Here is a 23,814-nt window from a genome sequence, read left to right on the forward strand (position 1 = left end):
CACAACTTCTTTTGCCGGCGTTCCTCAGCTTTCCATACGACTGCAGCTGTTTGGGATTGTGATGAGGCATCTGTAAAGTATGTTGTGCCAATAAGAGGGCGCATGACTAGAGGTAGTGTAAGTTGTAGGTGAAGTGTTTTCAAGTGTGAAACCCATTGTAGACCCTTTCCAGTTACTATGGTGCTCAGAAAGTCAAAGATGGCACATTGTAAATCTTCTGAACGCATAACTATGTCATCCCATACTTGTTGCTTCCAGGGGATGAGTATTGTGTCAGGTTCCTTCCCAAAGTGTTGAAGGGTCATATTACGTAGGCGTCCGATAAGGTCTGCTATAACAGCAACTATGGTAACAAAGGCGGCCTTGTTGGTATTTTGGTAAGCCCAGGCTAAAGGCGCAGGCTTGCCGTCCGTGCCTTGAAACAGGATGCCTATTGTGCCATGGTCAGAAATAAAGCACCCTGCTATGATTGGCGGTTTTGAATCCCATCGCTGCAAAGGTCTCTGTTGTTGTAAAATGTAAGTGCTACATTGTCCTGGCATTCTTTTGTGAGTTTTTTTGGTTCCCACAAGTGTTCCCCTTTCAGCAATTCGTAAAAGGGTTGCATAAGTCCCAAGGGAATACAGACAAAGCTGTGGAGCCACTGTAAGGCTCCTACTAATTTCTGAACATCATGTAGAGTGGCAATGTGTGGAGCAAGAGCTATTGGTTGTGGACTTCTATTGTTCCCAGCTAAAGTCATACCCAGATATTGTAATTGCGTACCTCGCTGGATCTTTGCCTCGGCAATACTCAAATTATGTTGTTGCAACAAGGCTTTGGCACGCTGGAACAGGTGTTCCACTTGCTGCTCTGTAGGTGCTGCTAATAATGTCATCCATATAGTGTATCACATAATGGTCAGTCTTACCTTCTCTCAAGGGTGCAATGGCTTTGGCCACATATAGCTAACAAATGACAGGTGAGTTTTTCACACCTTGAGGTAGTACAGTCCATTGCCAACGCTGAGCTGGTTGAGCAAGGTTCACAGAAGGCACAGTAAAGGCAAATCTTTGTTTGTCAGCGGGATGTAAAGGGATGCTGAAAAAACAATCTTTAATATCAATAATCACAATGGACCAATCTTTTGGTATGGCGGAACCCCAGGGCAATCCAGGTTGCAGGGCGCCCATTGCCTGCATCTGTTGATTTACAGCCCTGAGGTCATGGAGTAAGCGCCACTTAGTCTTATCTTTCTTTGGATAACGAACACAGGAGTATTCCAAGGGCTTGTAGAGGGTTCCAAATGACCCACCTGTACGTCTCTTTCTACTAATTGTTGAAGTGCACTTAGTTTTACTGAATTAAGCGACCACTGCTCGACCCACAGCGGTGAAGAAGTTAACCATGTAAGTTTTAGGGCTGGTATGTGTTCGGCAGTGGCCTCTAATCTAAATTTGTAATGCCAGTTTTCATTTGTTGCATGCAGTCAAGGCCCAACAAAACTCCCTGGAAATTTGCTAATACTATAGGCTTGAGTATTGCAATCAAGGCCCCTTTCTTCTGCTCTTGGATTTTAAATGTTGTGTCGGTGATTGCTTTGTACACTGGTTTTCTCCTCTGACACCTGCCACAAATCCCCCAAATGTAGTCTGCCAGGGTCCTGGCCACCATTGTTTGCCCACTACTGCTGTATCAGCTCCTGAATCAGTCATGGCCTGCAGCACTATTTCTTCTGTTCTTCCTGGGCGAAGCTGGCTCATCCACACGGTGACCGTGGGCTTATCGCTACAATCTAAAACGAGAGCCACGGTTCCTGTCCCTGAGGGACATCTTGTGGAAAATTGTGGGCATACTTGACTGTCACTCGGGGAGTATAGGAGAAGTTGTCTCTGATTTCTGGGGGTTGCTTGCGGGGCATTGGAGGAGCCCGGCCCCCATTCCTGGCTCCTCCCCTTTCGTTTCCCTGATACTTATACCAACAATCACGTGCCCAATGACCTGTTTTGCCACATACCCAGCAAGGTGCAGTTAGCAAGGAACGTGGTTCTTGTCGCTTCATCCGATGAGATCTTCTACGAACACCAGAGAGGTTGTTTTTCCTATATGATATAGGTTTTTCTGCAAGATGGATGTCACCTGGGGCATGGATCATTGCCTCCTTTTGCACCACTTGTCATAAGAGGGTGGCTATAGGTGTATTCAAAGGAATATCCTTTACAATATCCTTGATCATTAGATTAGATTGCTGTCGCATACATTCTATTATTACAGCTTCCTTAGCACCATCAGGTAAGTCTGATTCTGTGACCGCAGCGTGGAGCTTATTAACACATTTCAAGAACGGTTCATTTTGTTCTTGCCTAATAGAGGTCCACGGGGGTTCTGCCTTTTCTAACTTAGCTATATCCATGAAAGCTTTTTTAGGAGCTTCGGTAGTGGCGGTAAATTCCCTGGGTCTGAGCTGTAATTGAGCAGGGGTTGTTGAAAATGCTCCCCGTCCTGTAAGGCGGTCGAAAGCAGTCTCCACGTGAGGGGTGTTGTAGATCTACGGCTGCTTGTACACGGTTATTAATACGATTGCCCCATGCTTCCTTCCAAAACAAAAACATAGCTGGTTTTAATCTTGCTTTTGCTAACTGTCCTAGATCAGCTGGGGTTAGTGGTAGAGCTAAGATAGTATCTGATAATAAGGTCGTTCCCGGATGTCTCAGCCCATGTTCGTTCACTGCTTTAAACAATGTTTGTACTGTTTTGGCACCAAGGGGATGCCATTCTTGCTGTCCTCCTGGGAGTAACCTAACTGGGTAAGCATCTACGGTTGTAGGTTGAAGCTTCACTCCTGACATTACACAGTCTTTCGCTACGAGCTGCCGATCAGTAGGGGGTTTTTGTAAACAAGAGGAAGCAGCCCCGCCCAGGATCAGACGTCTGTTTTCTTGGGTGGAGGCTGCCGGTGTGCGCACCGCTGCCGTCAGTGCCGCTAGCCATTTCGTCACTTCCTCCCCCGGGTTCTCCTCCTCCCCTTCCGGCAGCGCCCCTCCCTTTCCCCTGTCATTGGATGTCGGACCGCTGTCGGCTGATTCGTCATCTGACTCCGCCTGAGTTTTTTGATCTCGGCAATGAGCAAACTGACTGCCTGATTGTTTTATATCGGAGGGGTCAGGAGGCTCCGCTACAATCCAAGGTTTCACTTCCTCCGGAGGAGGGGGTGCCCCCGCAAGCCAATCGAGCAGGGGATCCGGCCGGAGCCGCCCCTTTTTTGCTCTCCTGCTGTTTTTGAAGTGCCTGCATTTCTTGTTTACATTCTTGCATTTGTTTTCTCCACTCCTCATCCTCTAAGTCAGCCAGTTGTATTGCGGCTTCTGTTTTTTGTGATGTTCCCCGAGGGCATACGGGGAGGGGGGGGGGGGTGTGCGGGCGAACTGGAAGGGCTTAGTGCCACTTCGGCTCCCTTTGTTCTCTTCAGGGGGTTTGCCTTCTGTAGGCCACGCCGCCCCTAGCTTGATAGCTTCCTCCTTAGAGGAAATATCTGCAAGGTTCTTTGTCTGAGTCATTTTCTCTGAGAAACCTTGCAACCCTCTACGTGCATCCTTAGATGCGTGCTGTTCGGCTTGGGCAATTTTCATCAATGCATTTACTTTATCCCAAGTCATCAAGTGCTGCGGATTTCTCTTTCTTGCTTGCTCTTTTAAATCACCTCTAATCAGGGGCCACAGCTCAAGCTTCATACAATCCATCGGCTCAGGCAGAATACCGAGCTTTAATAATCTTTGTAGCATCTCATTAAAGCGCTCGACTCCACAGAAGTCTTTTATTTTCTGGTCCATATTTTTATTACCTTTATTGTGGCCTGCATGGCACGCCTTGGAGTCTCCCGTCCTGCGTGAAGCTCCTTTGCCTCCTGCCGTGTACCGCCGACAGCCACCGTCCGTACACCGGGGTCGCCACTTGTTGTGGTAAGGTATTAGCTGGTTTTTCCATCTGCTTAGCCACAGGGGTGCGGCGCTCAGATCACAGCAAACCCTTGCAGGAGGTTAACCACCGCGGGAAAAGAGAGCACAAACGCCACTATGGTGGATGCTATCTGTTCGATTTATTAACTGCGCAATTGCTTTATATACCCCTTTCTGTACATCGCGAGATCTTAAGTTCCCTGTTCTTTCCATGCATCACGAGATCTTTTCATGTGCCTCTGTTTTTCCCGTACATTGCGAGATCTTCCGAGCGCCTCCCCCTACATGGGACCACAACCTGAATTATTCTCAGGCTTTGCTTCAAACCTTACCCTGACTAGAAGCCAAAAAAGCAGTTGGCTAAACTGAAGCCAGGAGATGTTCACATCTCAAAATCCTTAACTGCTTTAGGAAAACTGGTACCCTGTATTCCCTGGGCCCATAAGGGTGGCAGCGGGATATGGGTTGGGGACACAGCATCTGCCCGACCTGACCAGCCCAGACCTAGGTTGCTGTCCCATCAGCATCAAACCAGCATTTTCTCTCCAGCCCCAAGATCCTCCCCTTGCTGTTGCTGCGCCGCTGTGCTGATGGAGCCTGTGCTCTTTTAGGGGGTCTTACATCTTTTCCTGCCAGTCCCGAGTGCTGTCTAGACAGCTTGAGCAGCCCCTGGGTGTAGCTTTCGCACTCCTGAGCCTGCAGGTCTGACGCTGACTTGGAGGTAAGAGGGGCACTCAGAGGAGGGTTTGCTTCTTGCCTCTGTGCATCTTGTTCCCATCTGTTAATCTTTCTACTCCCTCTTGGAATTTAGTCCTCCCAGTCTGAAAAAAGAAGAATACAGAGCAGATCTAGATGCTTTGATTTTAATGTCTGAAAACAGGTATCGGGTGTCATTTAAAAACACGAGGTGTCTGTTCCGCTTCCTGCCTGCCCACCCTCATCCTTTCTTGGAAATGGTCTTTGAGTGCCTCAGCCAAGGGGGTGCTCTGACCCTGTGATGGTCTGAGCCGGAGGTTTCTAAGGGAAAAGAAATTCTTGTTGATGATTTTTGTAAGTCCTTCGATGGATCCCTCAGGCTCGAAGATTTTTCCCAGTGTTTGAACACTTGCTGGGGCTGTCTGGGTGCCTGTGTTTAGCTGCGTTTCTTTTTTCCCGCTAACACGGCCCTTTACTTTGCTGCAAGGGGCGGTGTCGATGCAATCAGCAGCAGCCTTCCACCATTCCCGCGTCTGAGGGAGAGGGTGAAATCTGTCATGCTTTTGATAACCAATAAATAAACGGAGGTGCTTCCTTGCCGGGACTGGGCTTGTCTGGGAGATTTTCCGGGGGGAGCAGGGTGCCGGACGGGCAGGACGGTCTCTGTGCATGGCGCAGCCACGGGCTGCAGGGAGCTGCGTCAAAATTAGCCGTCATCGTTTGCATTTTGGGTTATTGCCGCGGAGAAGGCAGCGGGGAGCCTGGGCCCTGCCCGCCGCCGGGGCCGCCGCGTCGCCTAGCAACGGGAGGCGCTGCTGTGTCCTGCCATGGAAACACGGGCACGTGGGCAGCGGGCTCGGCCAATGGGCGGTGGGCAGCGGCGGCTGCTGGCCAATAAGAAGAGGGGAGGGGCGGGCTCAGGGTGAGGGTAGGGGCTAGGGGAGCGCAGCTTGGCGGCAGAGCGCAGAGGTTGGCGGGGGGCAGAGGTTGGCGGGGGGCAGAGGTTGGCGGGGGGCAGAGGTTGGCGGGGGGCAGAGGTTGGCGGGGGGCAGAGGTTGGCGGGGCGCAGAGGTTGGCGGGGCGGGGGGCCCGGGCGGTTCGGGGCGCTGGGGGTGAGGCAGAGCCGGGTATGGGGCTGGGGGTGGCCGAGGAAGGAGACACCCCCCCTCTCCCCCAGACAGCCCTGCCCTCGGGGGGTCACCGGGTCACCCGCTGCTTCGGCCACTTTCTGTGGTGAGGAGGAGGCGGGCGGCTGCCGGCTGCCCATCCCTCCCACCTGCCCAGGTCCCCTCCAGGCAAAAGGAGTGCTGTGTGTCCCCCCTAGGTGAGGCTTCGTGTTTTTGGGCAGGGCAGCAGCCATGGCCCCGCTCAGCCTGTCCCAGCTGCTGGACGTCGCCATCGGGACGCCCGAGGTCGGGGCCGTCAACTTCACGGCGCTGTACAGCCTGCTGCAGGCTGTGCTGGGGCACCTGGGCCTGGAGGACCTGCCTGCCCTGGGGTGCGATCAGCCCCCCGAGGCACCCCTCAGAGCAGAAGGGGCACAGGGCAGAGGCCCAGGCACAGAGCTGCTGACCCCCTCGAGGGACCCGCTGCAGGGGACCGTGAGCACCCCATGTGATGCCTCCACGGCTGCCGACATGGGACAGATGAAAACAAAGATTGAAGAGAACAAGAGCAGCATCTCCAAGGTAGAGGCTACTCCCAGTTCCCTGGGTGCCCCCGTGAGACACACCCTCCTCTGGGGTCTGCACCACCATTGTCTGCCCTTAGGTCTGGTTTAAGCCTAAGCTCGAGGTGGTGTGTGGAGCTTCACTGTGGGAAAGGGATGGAGTTTTGGGGAGAAAGTGCTGGGGTTGAAATGCTGCTCCAGTTGCTCTGGGTTCTCCCCAAGTTTCCATCAAGTTGTTGGTCCAATACAGCACCCGGTGCCCTCAGCTCCACCAGTCAGAAGCTCAGCACCTGTGGAGGTCCTGCCCCACCACTATCCATCCCTTCCTTCCCTACTCCTGACCCACAGCTGGGTACCGCCTCTGCTCCTCAGGCAGCTGAGAGGCTCCATCAGCATCTCCTGGGCCTCATCTCCCACCCTAAATCCCCTTGGCTCGCCCAAGCACTAAACCCAGCACTGGTGGGGATGGAGAGGGGCCTCATCCTGCACAGTGCTGAGCCACTTGCAGCCGCACATCCCCAGTGGGAAGAAATAAGCTCAGGTTCAAGGAAATGGCCACCTTCAGCACTGCAGGGCTGGATCCTGCTGAGGCTGGGACACGTAGGAAGAAGGCAGCAGGGAGAGTTTCCCGGCCGGGTGAGCTCACCCTCCCCGGGGCAGGCCCCTGCTTGATCACTCCTCGCTTTGTTAGCGGCGATTGCCGGTGCCCTCCCAGGCCAGGCTGCGGTTGACAGGGTGGCAGCAGCTCTTTGCCCTTTGAATCGGCCGACGTGGACAGGCGGGGATGGATCTGTCCCTGCTGAATCGGGCTGTACAGTGGACGCCCCTTGGGCAGGGGTGGGGGGGTCTCTGGGGAGCTGCTGAAGGCGTGATGAATGGTAAGTGCTGCCCGCAGTGCCCCCAGGACTCACCCCTGCCACCCCCCTCTCTCAGGCCGTAGCTCTTTCCCAGGATCTCCTCGAGGAGATCGGCAGGATGAAGGCGGCGCAGTCCCGCACGGAAGAGGACATCCGGACGATCCAGGAGACGCTTGGCATGGTGAGCTGCTGCCACTGTCCCCGGGAGGCAGCTGGGCCCTCACCCCCCTCCCTGCCCCTGTGTCACCCTGCTGCCCCTGCCCCGCGGCCCTTGGGTGTCAAGGGTGCCAGGAGGGAAGAGCAAGAAGGGTGTCCCAAGGCTGAAGAGGTGACTGCATGCACCAACCAAAGAGAAGCTAAGACATTTTTGAACAGCTGTAAAAAAAGAAACATGGGTGCTGAGAAGGAGTGGAGATAAAGATCTACTGATGCAACACAGCCACAGCCCTGCCTGGCATCCCTCTGTCCTGTGCCCAAGTTGATTCCTGGATGCTCCTTTTAAATCCCGCTCCTGTGTCCGGGCTGCCATCCCTCTCCTTGTCCCACTCCAGGGGAATCTCCAGGATGCTGCCGGCCAGCTGCCGGCCCTCCGTGACCAGACAGCGTTGGACAGTGACGTGGTACGGCCCCACGCACACCCGGATCCTGCTCCAGGATGGAGGCAGCTGCATCCCCGAGGCACCAGTGCACGCAGTCCCTCCGTGTCAAGTCATGGGCCCGGGGGGGGTCAGTGCTCCTGTGGGTCCCACCCCACCTGGCTACGTGGCCAGGGTTGACCCTCCGATCCCTTTTTTCCCCAGCAAAATCTGAAGGAAAGGCTGAGCCTCTACCCGGCCCCGGAGGAGGTGAGCAACATGGTGCGCTGGGAGGTGCTGGAGGATTGCCTGGTGGGCAGCAAAGCAGGAGGAGTAGGAGAAGGAGGAGGAGAAGGAGAAGGTCGAGGTCTGTCGGTGGTGAGTGCTGGGGCATCCCAGCTGTGGGAGCAGGACTGAGCAGGACCGCAGCCCCCAGCACCTCCAGCTGCTGCGCACCCCGGGCCCTCAGCGGAGGTTTACTCAGCACTTGTCTTCCTTGTGCATCCCGCCGGGAGGCAGGACCTGGCACTGGCAGAGCCAGGGCAGCTCTTCGGCTGCCCCAACAGAGACCTCCTCATCGTCTATGCCACTGACAGCCCCCAACAGCCCCTCTGTGGGGCAAGCGAGTACCCAAAACCCTGGAGTGGCCGCACAGCCCCCTGTCCTTGCTCAACGTTGGGCAGGACCATGGCTCCCTGCCCTCATAGTCTCTCTGGAGCTGGTGGGTGGGAGCTGGGGACAGCGGAGGGACATTCTGGGGTGAACCCCACCATGAGATGGTTTCCAAACCCTACCTGGGGCTGCTGCTCCTGAAAGGAAGATGCAGCCCATTAGACTGGGAAGTGGGTCTAGTCTAGCAGCTCTGGAGTACAGAATCCCATGGCTGGAGAGGAAAATGCCTTGCTGTTGTGTCAGGTGGCATCAGCAGGGGCTTTGCTGATCCTCTGGATCGGCTGCTAAAATGACTCTGCAGGTACAGATGTGGCCAAAAGACTATAAGGAGGCTGGGGAGGGGCCGGGTGGCTGTGGGTGCTCTGGGGTCTCTGTGGGCTGGGCAGTCTCTGCCTTTGGGGTACTTGAGTTTGGCTCCATGAGCTGGGGGGTTTGGGGACAGGGCGGGTGGCCCTTGCTGCTGCACTTCTGCCCATAAACCTGCTCCCCTTTGCCTCCTCTTCCCAGGATGGCAGTGCAGGTCAGGCTGTCCCCGCCGAGCCTCCCACTGCAGACATGGACACCCCGCACGGGGCAAGCTCAGTGCTGGGACTGAAGGGACCAGGGACACAGCCTGTACCCAGGACCAGCAAAGGGACAAGCAAGGGGACTCCAGAGACACAGCCTGGCTCCCTGGGGACACAGAGAGCACCAGTGGCCACTGAGAAGGGGGCAGGCACTTCCTCAGACGAGAAAAAGACTTCTGATGCCCGTGCCACCACCGTGGGGACACAGATAGAATCCCCTGGCATCAAGACGACCAAACTGGGGACAGAGTCAGGGGCCCCTGACACCCAGATCTCCACTCCAGGGGTGCAGGCAGGGGCCCCCAGCACCCAAACCACCCCCCCAGGGGTGCAGCCAGGGGCCCCCAGCACCCAAACCACCGCGCCAGGGGTGCAGCCAGGGGCCCCCAGCACCCAAACCACCGCGCCAGGGGTGCAGCCAGGGGCCCCCAGCACCCAAACCACCGCGCCAGGGGTGCAGCCAGGGGCCCCCAGCACCCAAACCACCGCGCCAGGGGTGCAGCCAGGGGCCCCCAGCACCCAAACCACCACCCCAGGGGTGCAGCCAGAGATCCCCAGCACCCAAACCACCACCGCAGGGGTGCAGAGAGGGGCCCCCAGCACCCAAACCACCGTCCCAGGGGTGCAGCCAACACCTCCAGGGACCCAAGGAGGAGGAGCAGGGGTTCAGCCAAGCCCCTTCTGCATGGACTCCAGCCTTTCTGGTGCTGAGAAAATCCCTGGTGAAGCGATCCTTGATGCTCTGGGGACACAGATGGATGATACAAGTCCCAAGGAGGAAGGCAAGGCTTTATCCACCACACAGCTTGCCTGGACAGGCCACCCGGCGGTGGGGACCTTGCCCACATCCCAGGGGCTAGAGATCCCCCTTGACGCTGATCCCAGGGCCACGTCCCCTTCACAAGAGCCTCCCGTGCCCTGCGGGTCCTCGGGCTCCAGCAGTGTCCCCGACCGCTACGCAGAGACGGTGGAGGCTCTCCGCCAGATCGGGCAGCTCAGCCACCTCTGTGCCACCCTGAAGCAGCAGGTGGCCCAGCTGGAAGCCACCAAGTCAGACCACGCTGAGCTTGAGAAGCTGCGCCTACTCTTCTCAGGGGGAGGGGGGACCCCGTGGGGGGACGGCCGGGGCGGGGGGTAGGCATGGGGACACCCTGGGCTGGAGGCTCGTTGTACTCAGAGCCTGGCCTCAAAGGTGAGACCCCCTCACTGACAGCGTGTCCCCTTGGACCACATCTAGACAAGGAGAGCATCGCCAGCATCCTGGCCGACCTCCAGGGCCGGGTGTCCTCGCTTCAGGGCCTGACCAGCGACCTGCAGGGCGAGAAAGGGAAGGTGAGTCCCTGGGGGGCTGCGGGGTTGCCAGCGGGGGAGTTGGGCAGGGAGGAGGCAGCTGAAGGGCCCCTGGGCTGGGACAACACAAGGAGCTGTGCCCTGACTCATCCACCACTGCCTTTCCCAGATCAGGCAGCTGGAAGATGCCCTTGGAAAGCTGGAGGTAGCTGGAGCCACCTGGAAAGGGGACGTCAGCAACCAGATCACCCTGCAACTGGGGTAAAAGGATGGGACAGGGTTTCCTACCCTGCAGGAGGAGCTTGGGGGGACAAGGGACACCCCCTGAGTGTCCCTGTGGAGGCTAAGCCTGCCTGTGCCTCTGTCTCACTGACCAGGTCCACACTGCAGGAGATAAAGTATAAGCTGAAGGAGCTGGAAGAACAGCAGCAGATGACCAAGGCCACGCTGGAGCAGTTGGTGGCCAAGACAGCTGACAAGCCGCAGGAGCAGGTGAGGTCTGGGGGCAGCGCTCCCACCGCTGCAGCTCGGTGGGGTGGTTCTGGAGGGGTTCCCAGCCACATCCCCTGGCTGGCTGGGGCCATCAAGCCTCCACGGCACCCAGACTTGTTGACTGCATCCACCTCATCTCAGAGCTGATTCCTTCTCCCCTTCCTGCAGCTGGGTGAGCTGAGGGCGACCGTGTCAAGCACGGGGCAGGAGCAGGCAGAGGTGCAGGCAGCGTGCCCCGTCTGCAGCACAGACCTCAGCAAGCAGGTGGGGCAGCTCCTCCAGCGCTACGAGAAGCTCCAGGACCTGGTGGACGACTTCATGTCGCGGCAGGCGGTGGGCAAGGTGGTGAGGCAGCTGCCAGGGAGGAGCCAGGTAGGGAGATACCGGCATGGGGGGCTTGGGAGGGGGTTGCCAGCACCCCCACAGCTGGTTGTGCCTCACTTACTGTAATGTGGGGGAGCCCCTCGCTGCCCCCCAGATTGGTTCATACAAGTGAGCAGCGTGGAAGGAAATTAAAGCCTTGATGCAAATGTCCTGCTGGCACTGAGCCCATGGTCACCGGGCGAGTAACCTGGGTCTGTCCCCACGGGGGCAGCCAGCCCCCCCTTGCACGGCACCACCTTGTCATCTTCCTCCCTGAAGCAGGACGAGGAGCTGCTGAAGCGCATCCAGGCCACCATCATGCAGGTGCAAGGGGACTACGAGAAGCTCAGCTCTGTCACCGAGAACCTCCTGAATGACCGGCACCAGAAGCAGAAAGATATCGAGGTAGGTGACAGAAACCCCCCCGGGGTCAGAGCATCCTCCAGGCAGACCCCAGGCTGGGAACCACAAGGGATTTGTCTGCACCCCCCCAAACCTTGCAGCCCTGTGGAAGTTCAGTGTACCTTTCCTGGAAGTTTGGGTGAGGTGGGGGGAGTGGGGGTTGCTCGGCTGGCCAGGAAGCAGCTCCAACCCTGCCGTGGTGTCACGGGATGCTTTTCTGTGTTGGAAGGCTCTGTTCCGGTCCCTGGAGAGGCTGGAGAAGGAGAAAGCCGACAAGGAAGACCTTGTGCTGGGAATTGACGTGGTATGGCCGTGGGGGGTCCTGGCACCAGCCAAGGGGGTGCTGGGCAGGGTGGCAAACACCCCTTGTCTCTTGGGGGCTCGGTGGCAGAACTGGCCTGGGGGAGGGAGGGAGGATTTCCAGACTGGCTGTGGCTCCTTCCCCAGGTCCCTCTGTCTCCTCCCGGGTCCCTTCAGCTACTGTGACCAACCCCACGGGTGTGATGGGGCGAGTGGGGCCATGTAGCCACTTCTCCCTCTCCTCCCGCCACGAGCTGGCCCTGCCCATCATACCTCCATCCTTTCCTCACCTTTCTCCTGCCTTTCCCTGCTGCTAGAAGGCAGTCAAAACCGCCCTGGCCGGCAAAGTGAGTCTCGCCCAGTTTGAGGCAAGCATGGAGCGGCAGCGTGAGATGATCCAGGAGATGCTGAGCCGGGTGACGGGGCAGGAGCAGGGCTGGCACCAGGTCCAGCAGCAGCTCAGTGAAGAGATGGACTCCAAGGTGAGGGGTGGCACGTCCCTGCTGCACCAAACTGGCGCCTTCGGGGCTTGGCAGCCTGAGGCAGCATCTCTCTGAGGATCCCCCCTCCTGGCTTTTCATGGGGAACACGATGTCCCACCCGGGGCAGTGGCTGAGGGTGTGTGTCTGTCCGTAGCTGGACCGCCTGGAGCTGGGCCCTTTCCGGCAGCAGCTGGAGGAGCACTGCAGGAGCATCCTGGAGCAGCTCGAGGAGAAGGCGCCGCTGACGGAGGCTGACGATGCAGCTGGGACGAAGAAGTGAGTGTGATGGGGGTGGCGGTGGCTTCTCCTCCCACCAGTAGTAGGTTCCTGAAGTTAAAGAAGGCACGAGGAGGGGGACCTGCAGGATGGAGCCCTCCCGAACCACAACTGGGATGTGGGTGCAAAGGTTTTCTGGAGCAAGGGTGAGGGACGGCGACTCGTCCCCCTGGGCAGGGGTGTGACACGCGGCATCACAGAGCTGCGTTTTGACCTGCCCCCCTGGCAAGGTGCAGGGGGGTTATTAGCACCGACAAAGTGATGAAACCAGTGTGAGGGCTGGTTGGGATGGCAGCTATGGGCGCCTGTGCCCTTCACCTCCCATCCCTGCTCGCCCTGGGCAGCCACAGGCAGCTGCCAGGTTTCGGAGGCGGCCGCAGGGCCAAGGCGAGCGTGTCCCTGTCCTCGGGGCAGCTGTGACAAAACTCATCCCGAAAAACGTGGTAATCCTGCATCCCCCAGGCCCGGCATTTGCACCCCAGCAAGAGGTACAGCAACACCGCCGTTTTGTCCTTGCCGGCACCCCCAGTTCCCATGTGGGTGCCCGTGGGAGTAGTTCCCATAATGGTGGTTTTTGGGTGCTCCCCTCAGTGGATTCTCCAGTGCCTAAGATGAGGTGGAGATTTTTCCCAAGCAGGAGCCCACAACCAACCGCTGTCCCACATTGTACCCCCTTGATTTTGTAGCCAGCCGGTGGGTTGTGACCTTGTTGGGGGTGGGGGGGGGTGAGTAAACCAGGCTCAAACCCCTGCGGTTCCACCCTCAAATACCATAACTCATTACCATAAAGTGCCCAGCACCTTGCTGCTGCCTGCCAGCTGCCTGCCTGTGTGCAGGCAGGGCTGAATCCCCCCCCAGGAACTCACCCAGCCCTTTTCTTCCCCCCCCAGGCAGGTGCTGGCCCATTTCCACTGCTTGTCCTGCGACCGGCCCCTCAGCGTGCTGGTGCCTGCCCCGTGAGTAGCGCCCGGCGATTTGGAGGAGAGATGGGTGCTGGTGGTGCCCCGCTGTGCCCGGCACGGGGGTTAGGGTGTCTGCCTGGGGGGTGCAGCCCTCCTGAGCCCCTCCCTGAGGGCAGCGGGATGGGAATGGGGTACAAGCCTGTGGGTTTTGGGGCACTGCCCCGAGCTGGGCTGGGTTGTGTGTCCCCTGTCACTCACGCACATCTCCTGCCCTCCCCAGGCACATCGTGGCCAACCCATACATGCCACCGCTGCCCCCCAACTTTGCCGGGCGCTCCCATGCTGTCCCTGAGGTGGAGCAAACACCACAGCACAGCCACAGGTAGGGGACGTGGGCACCCGGCCCCTGGGGTGCAGGTTGGCCCTGCCCTGGCGAGGGAGAGCTCTTCCCAGGGTGGGTGTGAAGGGATGCAGGGGGGGCCTGGGCAGGGCAGGGGAGTGCTGCAGGGGGGTCAGCTGTGCTTGTCCCAGGTCTGTGGGGTTTTACAGCCCTTCCGGCGCTGCCCTGTCTAGCCCAGGTCTGTGTCTCAGTGGTGCTGAAGCCACATGTGATGAGTTGTGTCTGGTCTCAGCCTGACTTCAGGCTTGGGGGGGGGAGTCAGCTGCCTCCTGTGAAACAAGTCGCCGAAATTAAGCACTGCAGCTGGGACAGCCCAGCTCCTGCCTCCTGATGTCCCTTGCGTAGGGTGCAGGGACCTGCCATGGCCATGACCAGCTTACCAGGGCCATGGGGAAAGAGCAGATCCAGCACGGCTGGATGGGTGTGGGCCTCCTTCAGCAGTCGGAGGGGACCCGGGAGGGACATACCCCACTGGGGAGCACCCGCGGCCCCCTCCCCGGCGTAGTAGGGTGACGCACGGGGTGCCACAGTGCTGGGCACTCAGCATCCCTGTGCTCTGTCCCACAGGGAGCTGGCGGCTGAGTGTGGGTACCCCAGCGTGCCACGGCGCTGCGGGGGCCGGCACACCCTCACCCACCCGCTGCAGCGCTGCCCGTGCCCCCCGCCCCTCCCGCCCGGCGCCCTGCGGCCGCTCCAGCCCCAAACCCTGCTCCCCACCAAGGTAGGGATGACGAAGGTAGGGATACGGCGGGGCGAGCGCGGCTGGGAGGGTGATGCTGAGCATCCGGGGGGGGGGGGGTGGGGGGGTGGGGGGGGGGCGGGGAATGATCTGTGATTCATTTTCCTCAGGGAGAGCTGGGGGGGGGTTTGCCTGGGGATGCTGATTTGGGCGCTGTGTTTCAGCCAGCCCCCTCTCTCCTTCCCAGCACGACGAGATGGAGCTGTTGGGCCAGGATGGCCACGTCTACAGGGGCCGGCGGGGCAGGCAGCTGTCTGTGCTCGTGGGCAAGGAGGGTACGGCTGGGCCACCCTCAGGGAGAGGATCCAGCGGGGGTGAAGGGGGCAGTGGAGTGGGCAGGGTGCCCAGTTTTCCCCCCCCACATGTTCCCCCTGGCTCCCCCCAGCCCAGCTCCCTCTGCTCCCTCCTGCCGAACTTCCCCAGGGCCAAGCCCAACCTGTCCCCGAGGCAGCGGGACGCCAGGGACACCGGCCGCCTGCTCTCCCGGCCCCAGAGTGCTGTGTCCTCGCTCAGCCAGCCAGGTACAGCCCTGCCAGGGCACCGGGGTGGGGGGAGAGGACACCCTGCTGTGTCCCAGTGGGTGGGGGAAAGCAGGGTGGGATGGGGGTTTGGGGTGGGGTGGAAGGAGGCTGGAGGGGGAGGACTGGGAGACGGGTCACCAGATCCCCATGTTGGAGCCAGAGCAAGGTGGGGGGATGTGGCAGGGTGGTCCTGGCCGCTCTGGGACAACAGCCTGTTTGCTTCAGGGTGGGGACCAGGACCCTGTTTCTGGGTGTCTCTGGCCGGGCAGGTGCGCATGGGTGGTGCCTGCCCCAGGGGCTGCAGGGGGGCTAACCCCTACCCCTCGCCCCCAGGCACCCCCGCCTCGCCAGAGACCAGGACAGCCTCCTCCCACGGCCACCTCTCCCAGGCACGGGGGCTCCTCCCGCCCCTCCGGCCCTTGTGGGACAGATCCAGCACCTCGGAAGCCAGGCAGGACTGGGGGTCCCCGACCGAACCCCCACCACCTCCGCCACCAAGCAGGAGAGCAGGCATCTCTGGCCAGCAGCAATAAAGGGCGATGGGCAGCCAAGCACCTGTGTGGCCTGAGTGGGGTGGCCCTGGGCCGGGATCTTCCCTTCATGCATAAGGAGGGGTCGCAGCATCCCTTGTCCTGCAGCCACAGGAGGCCAGAGGAGCTGAAACCAGCCCCTGTCCAGCCCCCATCCCGGCGTCTGTGCCAGCCCCGTGCTGCCACACTCCCCCTGACACCCCCTGGCCTCCATGAACCCCTTTCTGGCCCTGATAGCCCCTGGCAGGGAGCTCGTGGCCCCCAAAAGGGTCTGGGGGAGCCCACACTAAAGCAGGAGGAGGATTACGCTCCGTTGCTGCTGAAGGTGGTGGGAGATGGGGACTGTGGTTGGATACGGTGACCACAGTGGGAGATGGGGACCGCGGTGGGAAGGGTGGCAGCAGGACAGGGCTTCACGCCAAAAGCCAATCCCACCCCAAGCCCGCTGGTTTGCTATTCTTATCCTGCGCGATGAGCATCACTGAGCAGGTTTCCTTATCTGCTCGTGGATTGTCACCCCCTTGTCCCTCTTCCAATGCTGCCATTGATGGAAGGAGGAAGGCACTGACCCCACTGCTGCCGGGCTCGGGGCAGCTGATGATTCCCACCTCCGGAGTGAAGCACCATAACCCCTCTGTGCCCCCAGCCCTGGGGACACACATCCCCTCCTTTCTCTCATGCCACCCCCATTGCTGGGGGCTACTTTTCCCCAGCCCCTTTCTGCCACCCCTCACCATCAGATGGGAGAAAGGCCCATGGCATGCTGAGACCTGGCATAAGTCATGTCACAAATGGAGAGGTACCGGGCAGGGAAACTGCAGTCCCTGGAAGCAACATGGTGGGGGGACCTGGGGGTGTCACAGCTGGGGACATGTGGCTGCGTGTATGGGGGAGCCGGGGCTGTCCCAGCACAAAGTGTCAAGTGCCGGGGACAGCCCCAACTCCCCCATGCACACACGCAGTGACATGGAGGGGGGGGGACAGACACCAAGCGGGTGGCACCTCTCAGGTGAGTGGGAGGGTGGGAAACCCTGAGGGGAACCCCAGAGGCAGCCTGGGGGGACCCAGGCACCCGGGGAGCATCCCCTCACCCCGCCATGGTGTGTGCTGGGGGCTGCCCTGTGGAAAAACTGCTCCCCTACGTCTCCCTAAATTGGGGCGAGGAAGCACCCAAACCTCCCCCCAACAATGGCAGACCCCATCCCTGCCCACCCCACTGCAGTCTCCAGGCACCTGAGGCCCCCCCCCCCGGCCGGGGATGTTTCCCCTGGTGGGTTTGGTTTTTCAGGGGAAAACTAGGTGCTGAATACCTGCTTTGGGTGCCCAGGTGGTTCCATCAGGATCTGGGATTCCCTCAGTGCCACCTCCAGTGGGATAACTGGGAGCACTCAGAGCAAACTGGTGGGCACTGGAGTAGAGCCAGCAAAGGACCATCCCGCACCCCAGGAGGGGGGGTCAGGCACTGATGGGCTTAAAAACGCATTTGCAGGATTTGGCCCAGCTGGGGCTGAGCCCTTTGCTGCGTGCACGTGTGTGTGTCTGTGTGTCCCCCAGCTCAGCCCCTCTCCCACCCACTGTCCCATTCGCTGCTGCTGGGACCCCGCTGTGCCCTATAAACACCCCCCACCCCCCCACATGAGCACCCAGCCCCATGTCCCTTTTTGGGTGCTGCCTGCGCTGCTGGAGCAGGAGAGTAGCCCCAGCTGGGGCATTTTTTTTCCTTTTTTCTTCTGAGGTTGGGCCGTGTTGGGGGTCTCCCCTTTCCCTGGGGGATGATTTGCTGCTGTGCCTTGAGCCCCCCCCCAGCCCTTGCTGCCATCTCCGGAGCTGCTGCATTCCCCTTCTGGTTTTTGGGGTTTTTTACCCCAGTCGCTTGGTGTGTGTGCGGTGTGGCGATGGGGGAGGTGCCGTGTTCTGACTCAATTTTAATCCCGTTTGGATACTTCAGCACAAACCCGGGGCTGCTGTGTTGTTTGGAGCCGTTAGAAGGGGGGTGGAGGTCGGGGCCTGGGGCTGAGCAGCGCCTGGGCCCGGGGAGGGGGGGAAGGAGTTGGTGGCCAGCGAGCCCCCACCCATGTCCTCGGGCCGTGGGGGACACTGAAAAAAGATCATGCTCACCTCCCTCCCCCCAAGCAGGGTTTGCCTAAAGGCCTGGCAGCCCTCCTATGGCAGGGGTCCCTGCAGGGCTGAGGCCTGGGGGGCTCATCACATGGCTGGGTGATGGGGCTGGGGAGGGGGGTGGGTTGCAAACCGCAGTGTTTTGTGAGGGTGCAGGATGGGGGCTGCGCTGCAGCCCAGGACATGGGGGTCCTTGCTGTGCTCACATGGCCCCCCCATGGCTCCGGGGTCTCCCCTTCCCTCCGCCCCCTCTTTGGGGATGGCAGCGGTGGCGTTGCGGGCAGGGTGCGGGCAGGGTGCGGGCAGGGTGCGGGCAGGGTGCGGGCAGCACGTGGGACTTGGCGCAGCCTCCTGGGGGGGTGCTCAAGCCCATTCTCAGTCCCAGGGATGTTCTCCCAGCAAAGAGAAAAGGCAGGGACAGCTGGTGTTAAAAAAGTGATTTTTTTGTTTTTAATTATTTTTAAATTAATAAAAAACCTTCAACCTGTTTTTTGTTGCTGTTTTTTTGTTTGGGTTTGGGTTTTTTTTTTTAGCAAGATTGATTTGAAAATTAAAAAATCCTCCCCCCAGCTCCTCCCTCTCTGGGGAAGGGCCATGAATGGCAGTTGCAGGGAGAGGGTGGGGGCATCACCTTGATAAATCCCCCTATGCCCTGGGGGTGCCAAGGGAGGGAGGATGGGGTTGGGGGGGGGGTCCGGGGGGGTCTGTGTAAGAAGCTGGGCTGAATTTCAGAAGCCAGAGAAGAGGCATGTTTGCTCTGGGCGCTGCAACAAGTGTCCAGGAAATCCAGAGCCAGGGATGGGGGGACCAGCGGCTCCGTGCCCGTGGCCATGATCTGGGGTGCCTACAGCTGCCTCCATCCGTTTATTTTTTTATTTCCTCCCCCCCTGCCCCGCCCTCTTCCTTCTCCTGCCCTGCTGCAGGGATGCTGGGACGGGGAGCCACAGGGAAACACAACACCCCCCCCCCCAGCAGCCACCTCCGTGCTGCTGCTCCTTCTCTCTGGATTTATATACATTAGATATATTTATATATTATAGTTATATATTTTTTTAAAAAATGGGGGGAGGAAAGACCAGCTAGTGACTCTTGCAGAGGCTCTCGTGGGCTGGTGCCCTCCCCGGCAGCGTGTGTCATCCCCCCCCACTTAGGCCAGGTAAGTGTTCCAAAATGCTGGATGTTCCTCTTTGCTTCAGTGGTTAGATCAGCGCAGATTATCGCCTCATGACGCGGGCATGCCCTTCACTGTGTCATTTCCATGCTGGAGTTTTTGTACTGCATTCCCTGTATAAACCAGCACCTCTGGCAGGCGAGAGGTTTGGCTTATGGACAGCAAGTCCCTGGCCCATATCAGAGGCTGGTTGCTGTTTGGTTCAAGCCTGAAGACTCTGTTATGTCTGGACACTCTCAGTGCATCCTAGTTCATCTCTCTGTTACTTTTTATAGTGCTGCTGGAAGTTTTTCAGGATAAAGGACAAAGGCTGCTACACATGTAGTTTTTCTATGAACCGTGTCAGTGCAAAAGTAGAGTCAGGAGGGAGTGGAACCTTATTTCGCAGTACATCACTGTGTGTCAGATAGCACAGCTCATCCAGGTATCCTTTTGCTTCAAATTGCTGATTGCCCTGAGCTTGTAGAACTGAGTTTGAACTGGATTTTGTCCTGCTCTTTCCATTAATCCACTTTAAAAAAAAAAAAAAAAAAAATTAAAAAATTAGCAAATTTGCTCCTGTAAGCTTCCTTAAGCTTTCTTTGCCTGAGCAGATATTATGAAGGTGCTTATGCCCTCCGAAAGAGCCTTGTGTGTTTGGTGATGTGAGAGAAAGCAAGCAAGCTGCAGTGTGAGTCTCAGATCCTTCAGATGAATTAGTGAGTCCAGCAGGTGAAAAACTGCACCTGGTAAAGCATATGCCCTTTGAGAGGTGCTGCTCAGAGAAGTCCCTTTGTTGTTCCCAGCCATGAAATACCCTCTTTTTTTAAATTCCAAGTCCTGTTCTGGAGCATAAAAAGTCACTGATGTTTCCCATAAACTAGGTGCTGCTTTGTAGCTCTCCTTGCACAGGTATCTGTGAACTATTTGGATTTGCTTACTGTCTCTGAGGTCAGTACAAGGTCCCCACAGAAACTGAGTTTCATCTTTCATGCAGCAGTGCTATTCATTTAAGGAGGAAAACAATGGTTAAACGAGTGGTTCCCCACTTAGGTGGGTGTCAGGATAATGGAAAGCACGTGCCTGTATCTGTGCACCAGTAAGACACAGTTAAGGGCCTCTTGTGTGGTGAAGCTGTTGTGGTTTGACTCAAGGCTAACTGACCTGGGCTTTTTTTTTTTTCTTCTTTAGTGATGATGGCCAAGGAGAAACCGCCAATAACTGTGGTTGGAGACGTTGGAGGAAGAATTGCCATCGTTGTGGTATGAGTGTGGTGGAGAGGAGGGGGGTGGCTTCCTCCCAGCATCTTTCCTTGAGCTGCTTTATCCCAGAGGGTAGGAGGGACTGCTCATGTAGGGGTGGTAACAGGATTGTCACCACTGTTTTTTCCAGTTTTGCTGGTGGCTTTGGTTACTTCAGCTTTCACTGAAAATCCTTTGTATTTCAGTGCTTTAAGCCCTGAAATCTCCTTGCTCCCTTGAATCTACAAATACCAGATGTGTGCAAATACTCAACAAATCCAGGACATGCAGAGAAATCTCCTGAAGTATTTAAAAAAACCGCCAACCAACCAAAGTACTCGCTGAGCTTTTCTTACATGCTGTGCCATGCTGCAGTATAAGTAATCAACATGCAGCTACTATCACTGTGGAAAAAAAACCAAAAACGCTTGCTGAAGATAAGCTCTGTTTGCCTGTGAGCATGTGCAGGGACTAATTTGTTTCCAAGACACAATATTTGTTCTGCACACTAGCAAAAGGGTGTGTAAATTAGGGAAATGGTGTCCACAGATTTAAGTTGTGCACGTGGCTGTGCTTGAATCTCAACAGCAGCTGAAGTAGCCAGAGATTATATTCTTTTTGGCTGTGTTTGTGGCCAAAGCTGCAGTACCTTGCGGATCCACTCCTGCCCTGCAGGCACAATAAACTTCTGGTTTTGATGTTATTTCTGTCTCTTCTCAGGATGACATCATCGATGATGTGGAAAGCTTTGTAGCTGCTGCAGAGATCCTGAAAGAGCGTGGAGCCTACAAGATTTTTGTGATGGCTACTCACGGGCTCCTGTCAGCAGATGCCCCCCGTCTCATAGAGGAATCCTCCATCGATGAGGTGCATCTGTTTTCTGGGCTGCTGGGGAAGGGCTGGCTCTGGTAACTGGGTTGATTTAAGGCACCAAAACCCACAAACTGATGTTCTTCCCCTGCCACGTAGCTCATCTCTGAAACGACTGGTTTCATCAGATGCTTTCAGTTAGCTGGTTCTTCACTGAGAAAAAAAAAAAAAAAAGCGTGTGTGATTAATACGTGTTCAGATCATGCTTCTCTGTGTATATTTTCTCCTTAATGCACAGATATTAGTCATCCCTGCCTGGACACTTCCCTTCCCACAGCTGAGTGCATGTGATCGCTTTCTCACTGCACAGACCTTCTACCTGCCCCTCTCCCCCAGCTGATGACGAGCTGTTGGATGCCTTAAGAGGATAAGATTTCAAACCTCGCCCTTAGGAACAAACATGTCAGATCCTGCGCTCTAAACGCACCGTCAGCCTGTGTGGAGGTGGCTGTTGTAGAGTGCTGGTTACGCCGGGCCCCTCAACAGATTGACTGTCATGTGGGGGAGACCATTTATTTTCATCTTTTGTTCCTAACGTACAAGGATTTCTCCCCCTGAACTGGGAAACAGCAGGTACACACCTCTCGTGGAGTTAATCTAGGGTGGCTGTTCAGTGAGAGCAAGCGTATCAGCAGCACAGCTAACCATCTTTTCTTTTTGTCACTCCATAGGTGGTAGTGACCAACACAGTTCCTCACGAGGTACAGAAGCTGCAGTGCCCCAAGATAAAGACTGTGGATATCAGTTTGATTCTCTCTGAAGCCATCCGACGAATCCACAATGGCGAGTCCATGGCCTATCTCTTTCGCAACATCACTGTCGATGACTAGACCTGGCGCTGCCCCCGTCCCGGCTTCCACAAGAGAAGGAAATACGCATGAAATGGCAATACCATAAATTATAGGCATAACATAACTGTTTATTCTTGTAGGAGCGTGAAGGTTTTCAGTCTTGAGCCATGAGATCTAATAGAAAACATCAACCTGGCCAGCACTTTACAGGTGAACAGAAGAGGCCACTGGCAGTGGGGAGGATTATATCGTGAGAGAGATGGAGAAATGAGGTGGTGTTGAATTTTTAAGTTCCTCTTTTTTTTTTTTTTTTAGTTGTTATCTCTTGCCCTATAGGGGTGGAAAGCAAAGCAAAAAGAAGTAGCTGTCAGCTTATGAGAAGGGAATAGAGACTGCTCGTTGCTGCGTGTGGGCAGCAAGAGGAGACAGCCTTTGGGTTTCTGTTTCTGACTGTGACTCGCCTGAGAGAGCGCAGAAGGGAGTGCTTTATTCAGACAGCTGGGCAGGACTGCTCGCTGCTGGCAGGGCTGATCAGCAGAGCAGCTCCTTGCCAACCGAGTGGCCTCTCATCTCCTGCACAGCATAGCAAGGACTTTCATCAGAACTAAGCGGAATATCCAGACAGGGCAGCTTAGGGCAACCCATTCGCAGGGCTGCTCACATCCTTGTGTCGGGGCTCTGGGAACAAGCTCACATGTGTCTCCCAGCAGGGCAAGGGGTGCTAGTTAATGTGCTGGCCTTTTCATTTTACGAGCCTTGGATCATTATTGTTCTTCAGTGGCAAGTCACATGAGAGTCTTAAGTCCTCACTTGAAACTTGTCTGCACTGCAAAACAAGGCGCAGTTTCTGGAGTAGCATGGAGCTGATGAATTGTGGCACTCTCACGGGGAAGGGGAGTTGGAACAATATCTGCCTCTAATGCAGCTGTGCTCTCCAAAACACTAACACTGAACCTGCCACAAAAAGCATAGAATTTTTCATTTTTGGTGGTTGCCCTGAACCTTGTACCCCCTGAACAGCTGCTCTGTCTGTACCGTGGGGCTGTTGCTGTCACCAGGCTCACCTGGAGCTTCCATGGGGAAGCAGGACTCGCTGCTTGCTCCTTTCTTGAGTGACACTAATCCTTGGCTGGAGGGGCACTTGAGAAAGTTGCACAAGGTGCTTGTGAAAGCTTTCATCTCCAGGATGAAACAAGGATAAATTCCCAAACTGTGATCTTCCCCCTTGATGAGGCTGACAAACACACTTCAGTAAAATGTATGCCACTTTGTAGCCGGCTGATGTGTGGAACAAATCCTGCTTGGAGGCAGTAGCTTTAAAAGAGCACTGCTGCTAACGGGCTGTCTCTAGCAGGCAGTTGTTTTCTTTTTGCTTATCCTTCAACTTCTGCCTACATCCTTCTCTTCCACTCCAGCATCTAAAGTGTGCGCAGTGCCAAGGAGCAGGCAGCGACTCTGGGAGAAGGACAAGCCTTGAACACTGGGCACACAAGCGTGCCTCGGCCTGGGGGAGCTGGTTCTGCAGCATAGCGCCTTGTCTCGTAGCTGGTGAGGGTACACAAAAGCCCAGAGCTCTTGGGTCATCTCCAGTATCCAGCATGGGTTAAACCTCCGAGCCTGATCCCATGAGGGATGCTTGGGGCTGAATGAGCTCTTGATGCTGTTGATTGTTTTCCTGCGTTTTCAAAGCACTGTGAACAAATCACAGCTGTACTTTGTGACCACAGCGTGGGTCCTCAGCTGGGTGGAGGAACACAGTTCTGTGCTGAAGTGTGTGAAGCCCTTGCAGGTGTCTGCATGTCCCCTTGTTCTGAGCCAGTACTGGATCATACTCTTCACACTTTTAACGTTGGCTTACACTGTGAGCAGTGTTGCTCTTTTCTCCCCTCAAACTGCTTGTCAGACCGGCCAGAAGCACGGTCAGGGCTTGCTGAGTGCTCTTGCCCCAGTCAGGCTTGCTTGTACTGGGCTGTATTT

General features: G+C 56.9%; 4 protein-coding genes across 6 annotated transcripts; all 4 read left to right on the forward strand.

The window, feature by feature from the left end:
* The first annotated feature begins 3,891 nt into the window (after window positions 1-3,891).
* Window positions 3,892-7,933, forward strand: LOC141968048 (uncharacterized). The gene is made up of 4 exons (XM_074922382.1): window positions 3,892-3,938; window positions 5,956-6,319; window positions 7,234-7,338; window positions 7,709-7,933. The coding sequence occupies exons 2-4, from the start codon at window positions 5,990-5,992 to the stop codon at window positions 7,931-7,933; spliced, it is 660 nt and encodes a 219-aa protein (XP_074778483.1). The 5' UTR covers window positions 3,892-3,938; window positions 5,956-5,989.
* Window positions 7,934-10,055: 2,122 nt separating this feature from the next.
* On the forward strand, window positions 10,056-12,003 carry LOC141968049 (glutamine-rich protein 2-like). Its single transcript, XM_074922383.1, has 7 exons — window positions 10,056-10,302; window positions 10,430-10,521; window positions 10,638-10,752; window positions 10,921-11,124; window positions 11,395-11,520; window positions 11,747-11,821; window positions 11,995-12,003. The coding sequence occupies exons 1-7, from the start codon at window positions 10,111-10,113 to the stop codon at window positions 12,001-12,003; spliced, it is 813 nt and encodes a 270-aa protein (XP_074778484.1). The 5' UTR covers window positions 10,056-10,110.
* On the forward strand, window positions 11,967-18,718 carry LOC141967785 (glutamine-rich protein 2-like). Its single transcript, XM_074921923.1, has 7 exons — window positions 11,967-12,299; window positions 12,454-12,575; window positions 13,466-13,531; window positions 13,758-13,859; window positions 14,445-14,598; window positions 14,804-15,137; window positions 15,471-18,718. The coding sequence occupies exons 1-7, from the start codon at window positions 12,192-12,194 to the stop codon at window positions 15,668-15,670; spliced, it is 1,086 nt and encodes a 361-aa protein (XP_074778024.1). The 5' UTR covers window positions 11,967-12,191; the 3' UTR covers window positions 15,671-18,718.
* A 56-nt stretch (window positions 18,719-18,774) lies between these two features.
* LOC141967845 (phosphoribosyl pyrophosphate synthase-associated protein 1-like) lies at window positions 18,775-21,913 on the forward strand. Of its 3 annotated transcripts, XR_012634770.1 has the most exons (4): window positions 18,775-20,197; window positions 20,897-21,043; window positions 21,285-21,619; window positions 21,718-21,777. XR_012634770.1 is itself a non-coding variant. In XM_074922030.1 (3 exons), exons 1-3 carry the CDS (start codon window positions 20,129-20,131, stop codon window positions 21,874-21,876), a joined length of 375 nt encoding a protein of 124 aa, XP_074778131.1. In that variant the 5' UTR covers window positions 18,775-20,128; the 3' UTR covers window positions 21,877-21,913. The 3 variants fall into 3 exon arrangements, 2 of the variants coding, with proteins under 2 accessions (XP_074778131.1, XP_074778132.1); XM_074922030.1 differs by lacking the exon at window positions 21,285-21,619 and having other exon boundaries at window positions 21,718-21,913; XM_074922031.1 differs by having other exon boundaries at window positions 21,285-21,791.
* The last annotated feature ends 1,901 nt before the right edge of the window (window positions 21,914-23,814 follow it).

The sequence above is a fragment of the Athene noctua genome, chromosome 18, assembly GCF_965140245.1.
Source record: "Athene noctua chromosome 18, bAthNoc1.hap1.1, whole genome shotgun sequence".
Lineage (NCBI taxonomy): Eukaryota > Metazoa > Chordata > Aves > Strigiformes > Strigidae > Athene > Athene noctua.

What these genes read in the sequence shown, in the direction of transcription:
- LOC141968048 (XM_074922382.1), top strand. Translation starts at nt 5,990, where the DNA reads ATGGCCCCGCTCAGCCTGTCCCAGCTGCTGGACGTCGCCATCGGGACG. An exon ending in ACAAGAGCAGCATCTCCAAG is followed by an intron (nt 6,320 to 7,233) that starts GTAGAGGCTACT and finishes CCCCTCTCTCAG; the next exon opens with GCCGTAGCTCTTTCCCAGGA. An exon ending in TCCAGGAGACGCTTGGCATG is followed by an intron (nt 7,339 to 7,708) that starts GTGAGCTGCTGC and finishes GTCCCACTCCAG; the next exon opens with GGGAATCTCCAGGATGCTGC.
- LOC141968049 (XM_074922383.1), top strand. Translation starts at nt 10,111, where the DNA reads ATGGGGACACCCTGGGCTGGAGGCTCGTTGTACTCAGAGCCTGGCCTC. An exon ending in TGCAGGGCGAGAAAGGGAAG is followed by an intron (nt 10,303 to 10,429) that starts GTGAGTCCCTGG and finishes TGCCTTTCCCAG; the next exon opens with ATCAGGCAGCTGGAAGATGC. An exon ending in AGAAGCAGAAAGATATCGAG is followed by an intron (nt 11,521 to 11,746) that starts GTAGGTGACAGA and finishes CTGTGTTGGAAG; the next exon opens with GCTCTGTTCCGGTCCCTGGA.
- LOC141967785 (XM_074921923.1), top strand. Translation starts at nt 12,192, where the DNA reads ATGGAGCGGCAGCGTGAGATGATCCAGGAGATGCTGAGCCGGGTGACG. An exon ending in AGCGTGCTGGTGCCTGCCCC is followed by an intron (nt 13,532 to 13,757) that starts GTGAGTAGCGCC and finishes TGCCCTCCCCAG; the next exon opens with GCACATCGTGGCCAACCCAT. An exon ending in AAACCCTGCTCCCCACCAAG is followed by an intron (nt 14,599 to 14,803) that starts GTAGGGATGACG and finishes TCTCCTTCCCAG; the next exon opens with CACGACGAGATGGAGCTGTT.
- LOC141967845 (XM_074922030.1), top strand. Translation starts at nt 20,129, where the DNA reads ATGATGGCCAAGGAGAAACCGCCAATAACTGTGGTTGGAGACGTTGGA. An exon ending in GAAGAATTGCCATCGTTGTG is followed by an intron (nt 20,198 to 20,896) that starts GTATGAGTGTGG and finishes GTCTCTTCTCAG; the next exon opens with GATGACATCATCGATGATGT. An exon ending in AGGAATCCTCCATCGATGAG is followed by an intron (nt 21,044 to 21,717) that starts GTGCATCTGTTT and finishes GTCACTCCATAG; the next exon opens with GTGGTAGTGACCAACACAGT.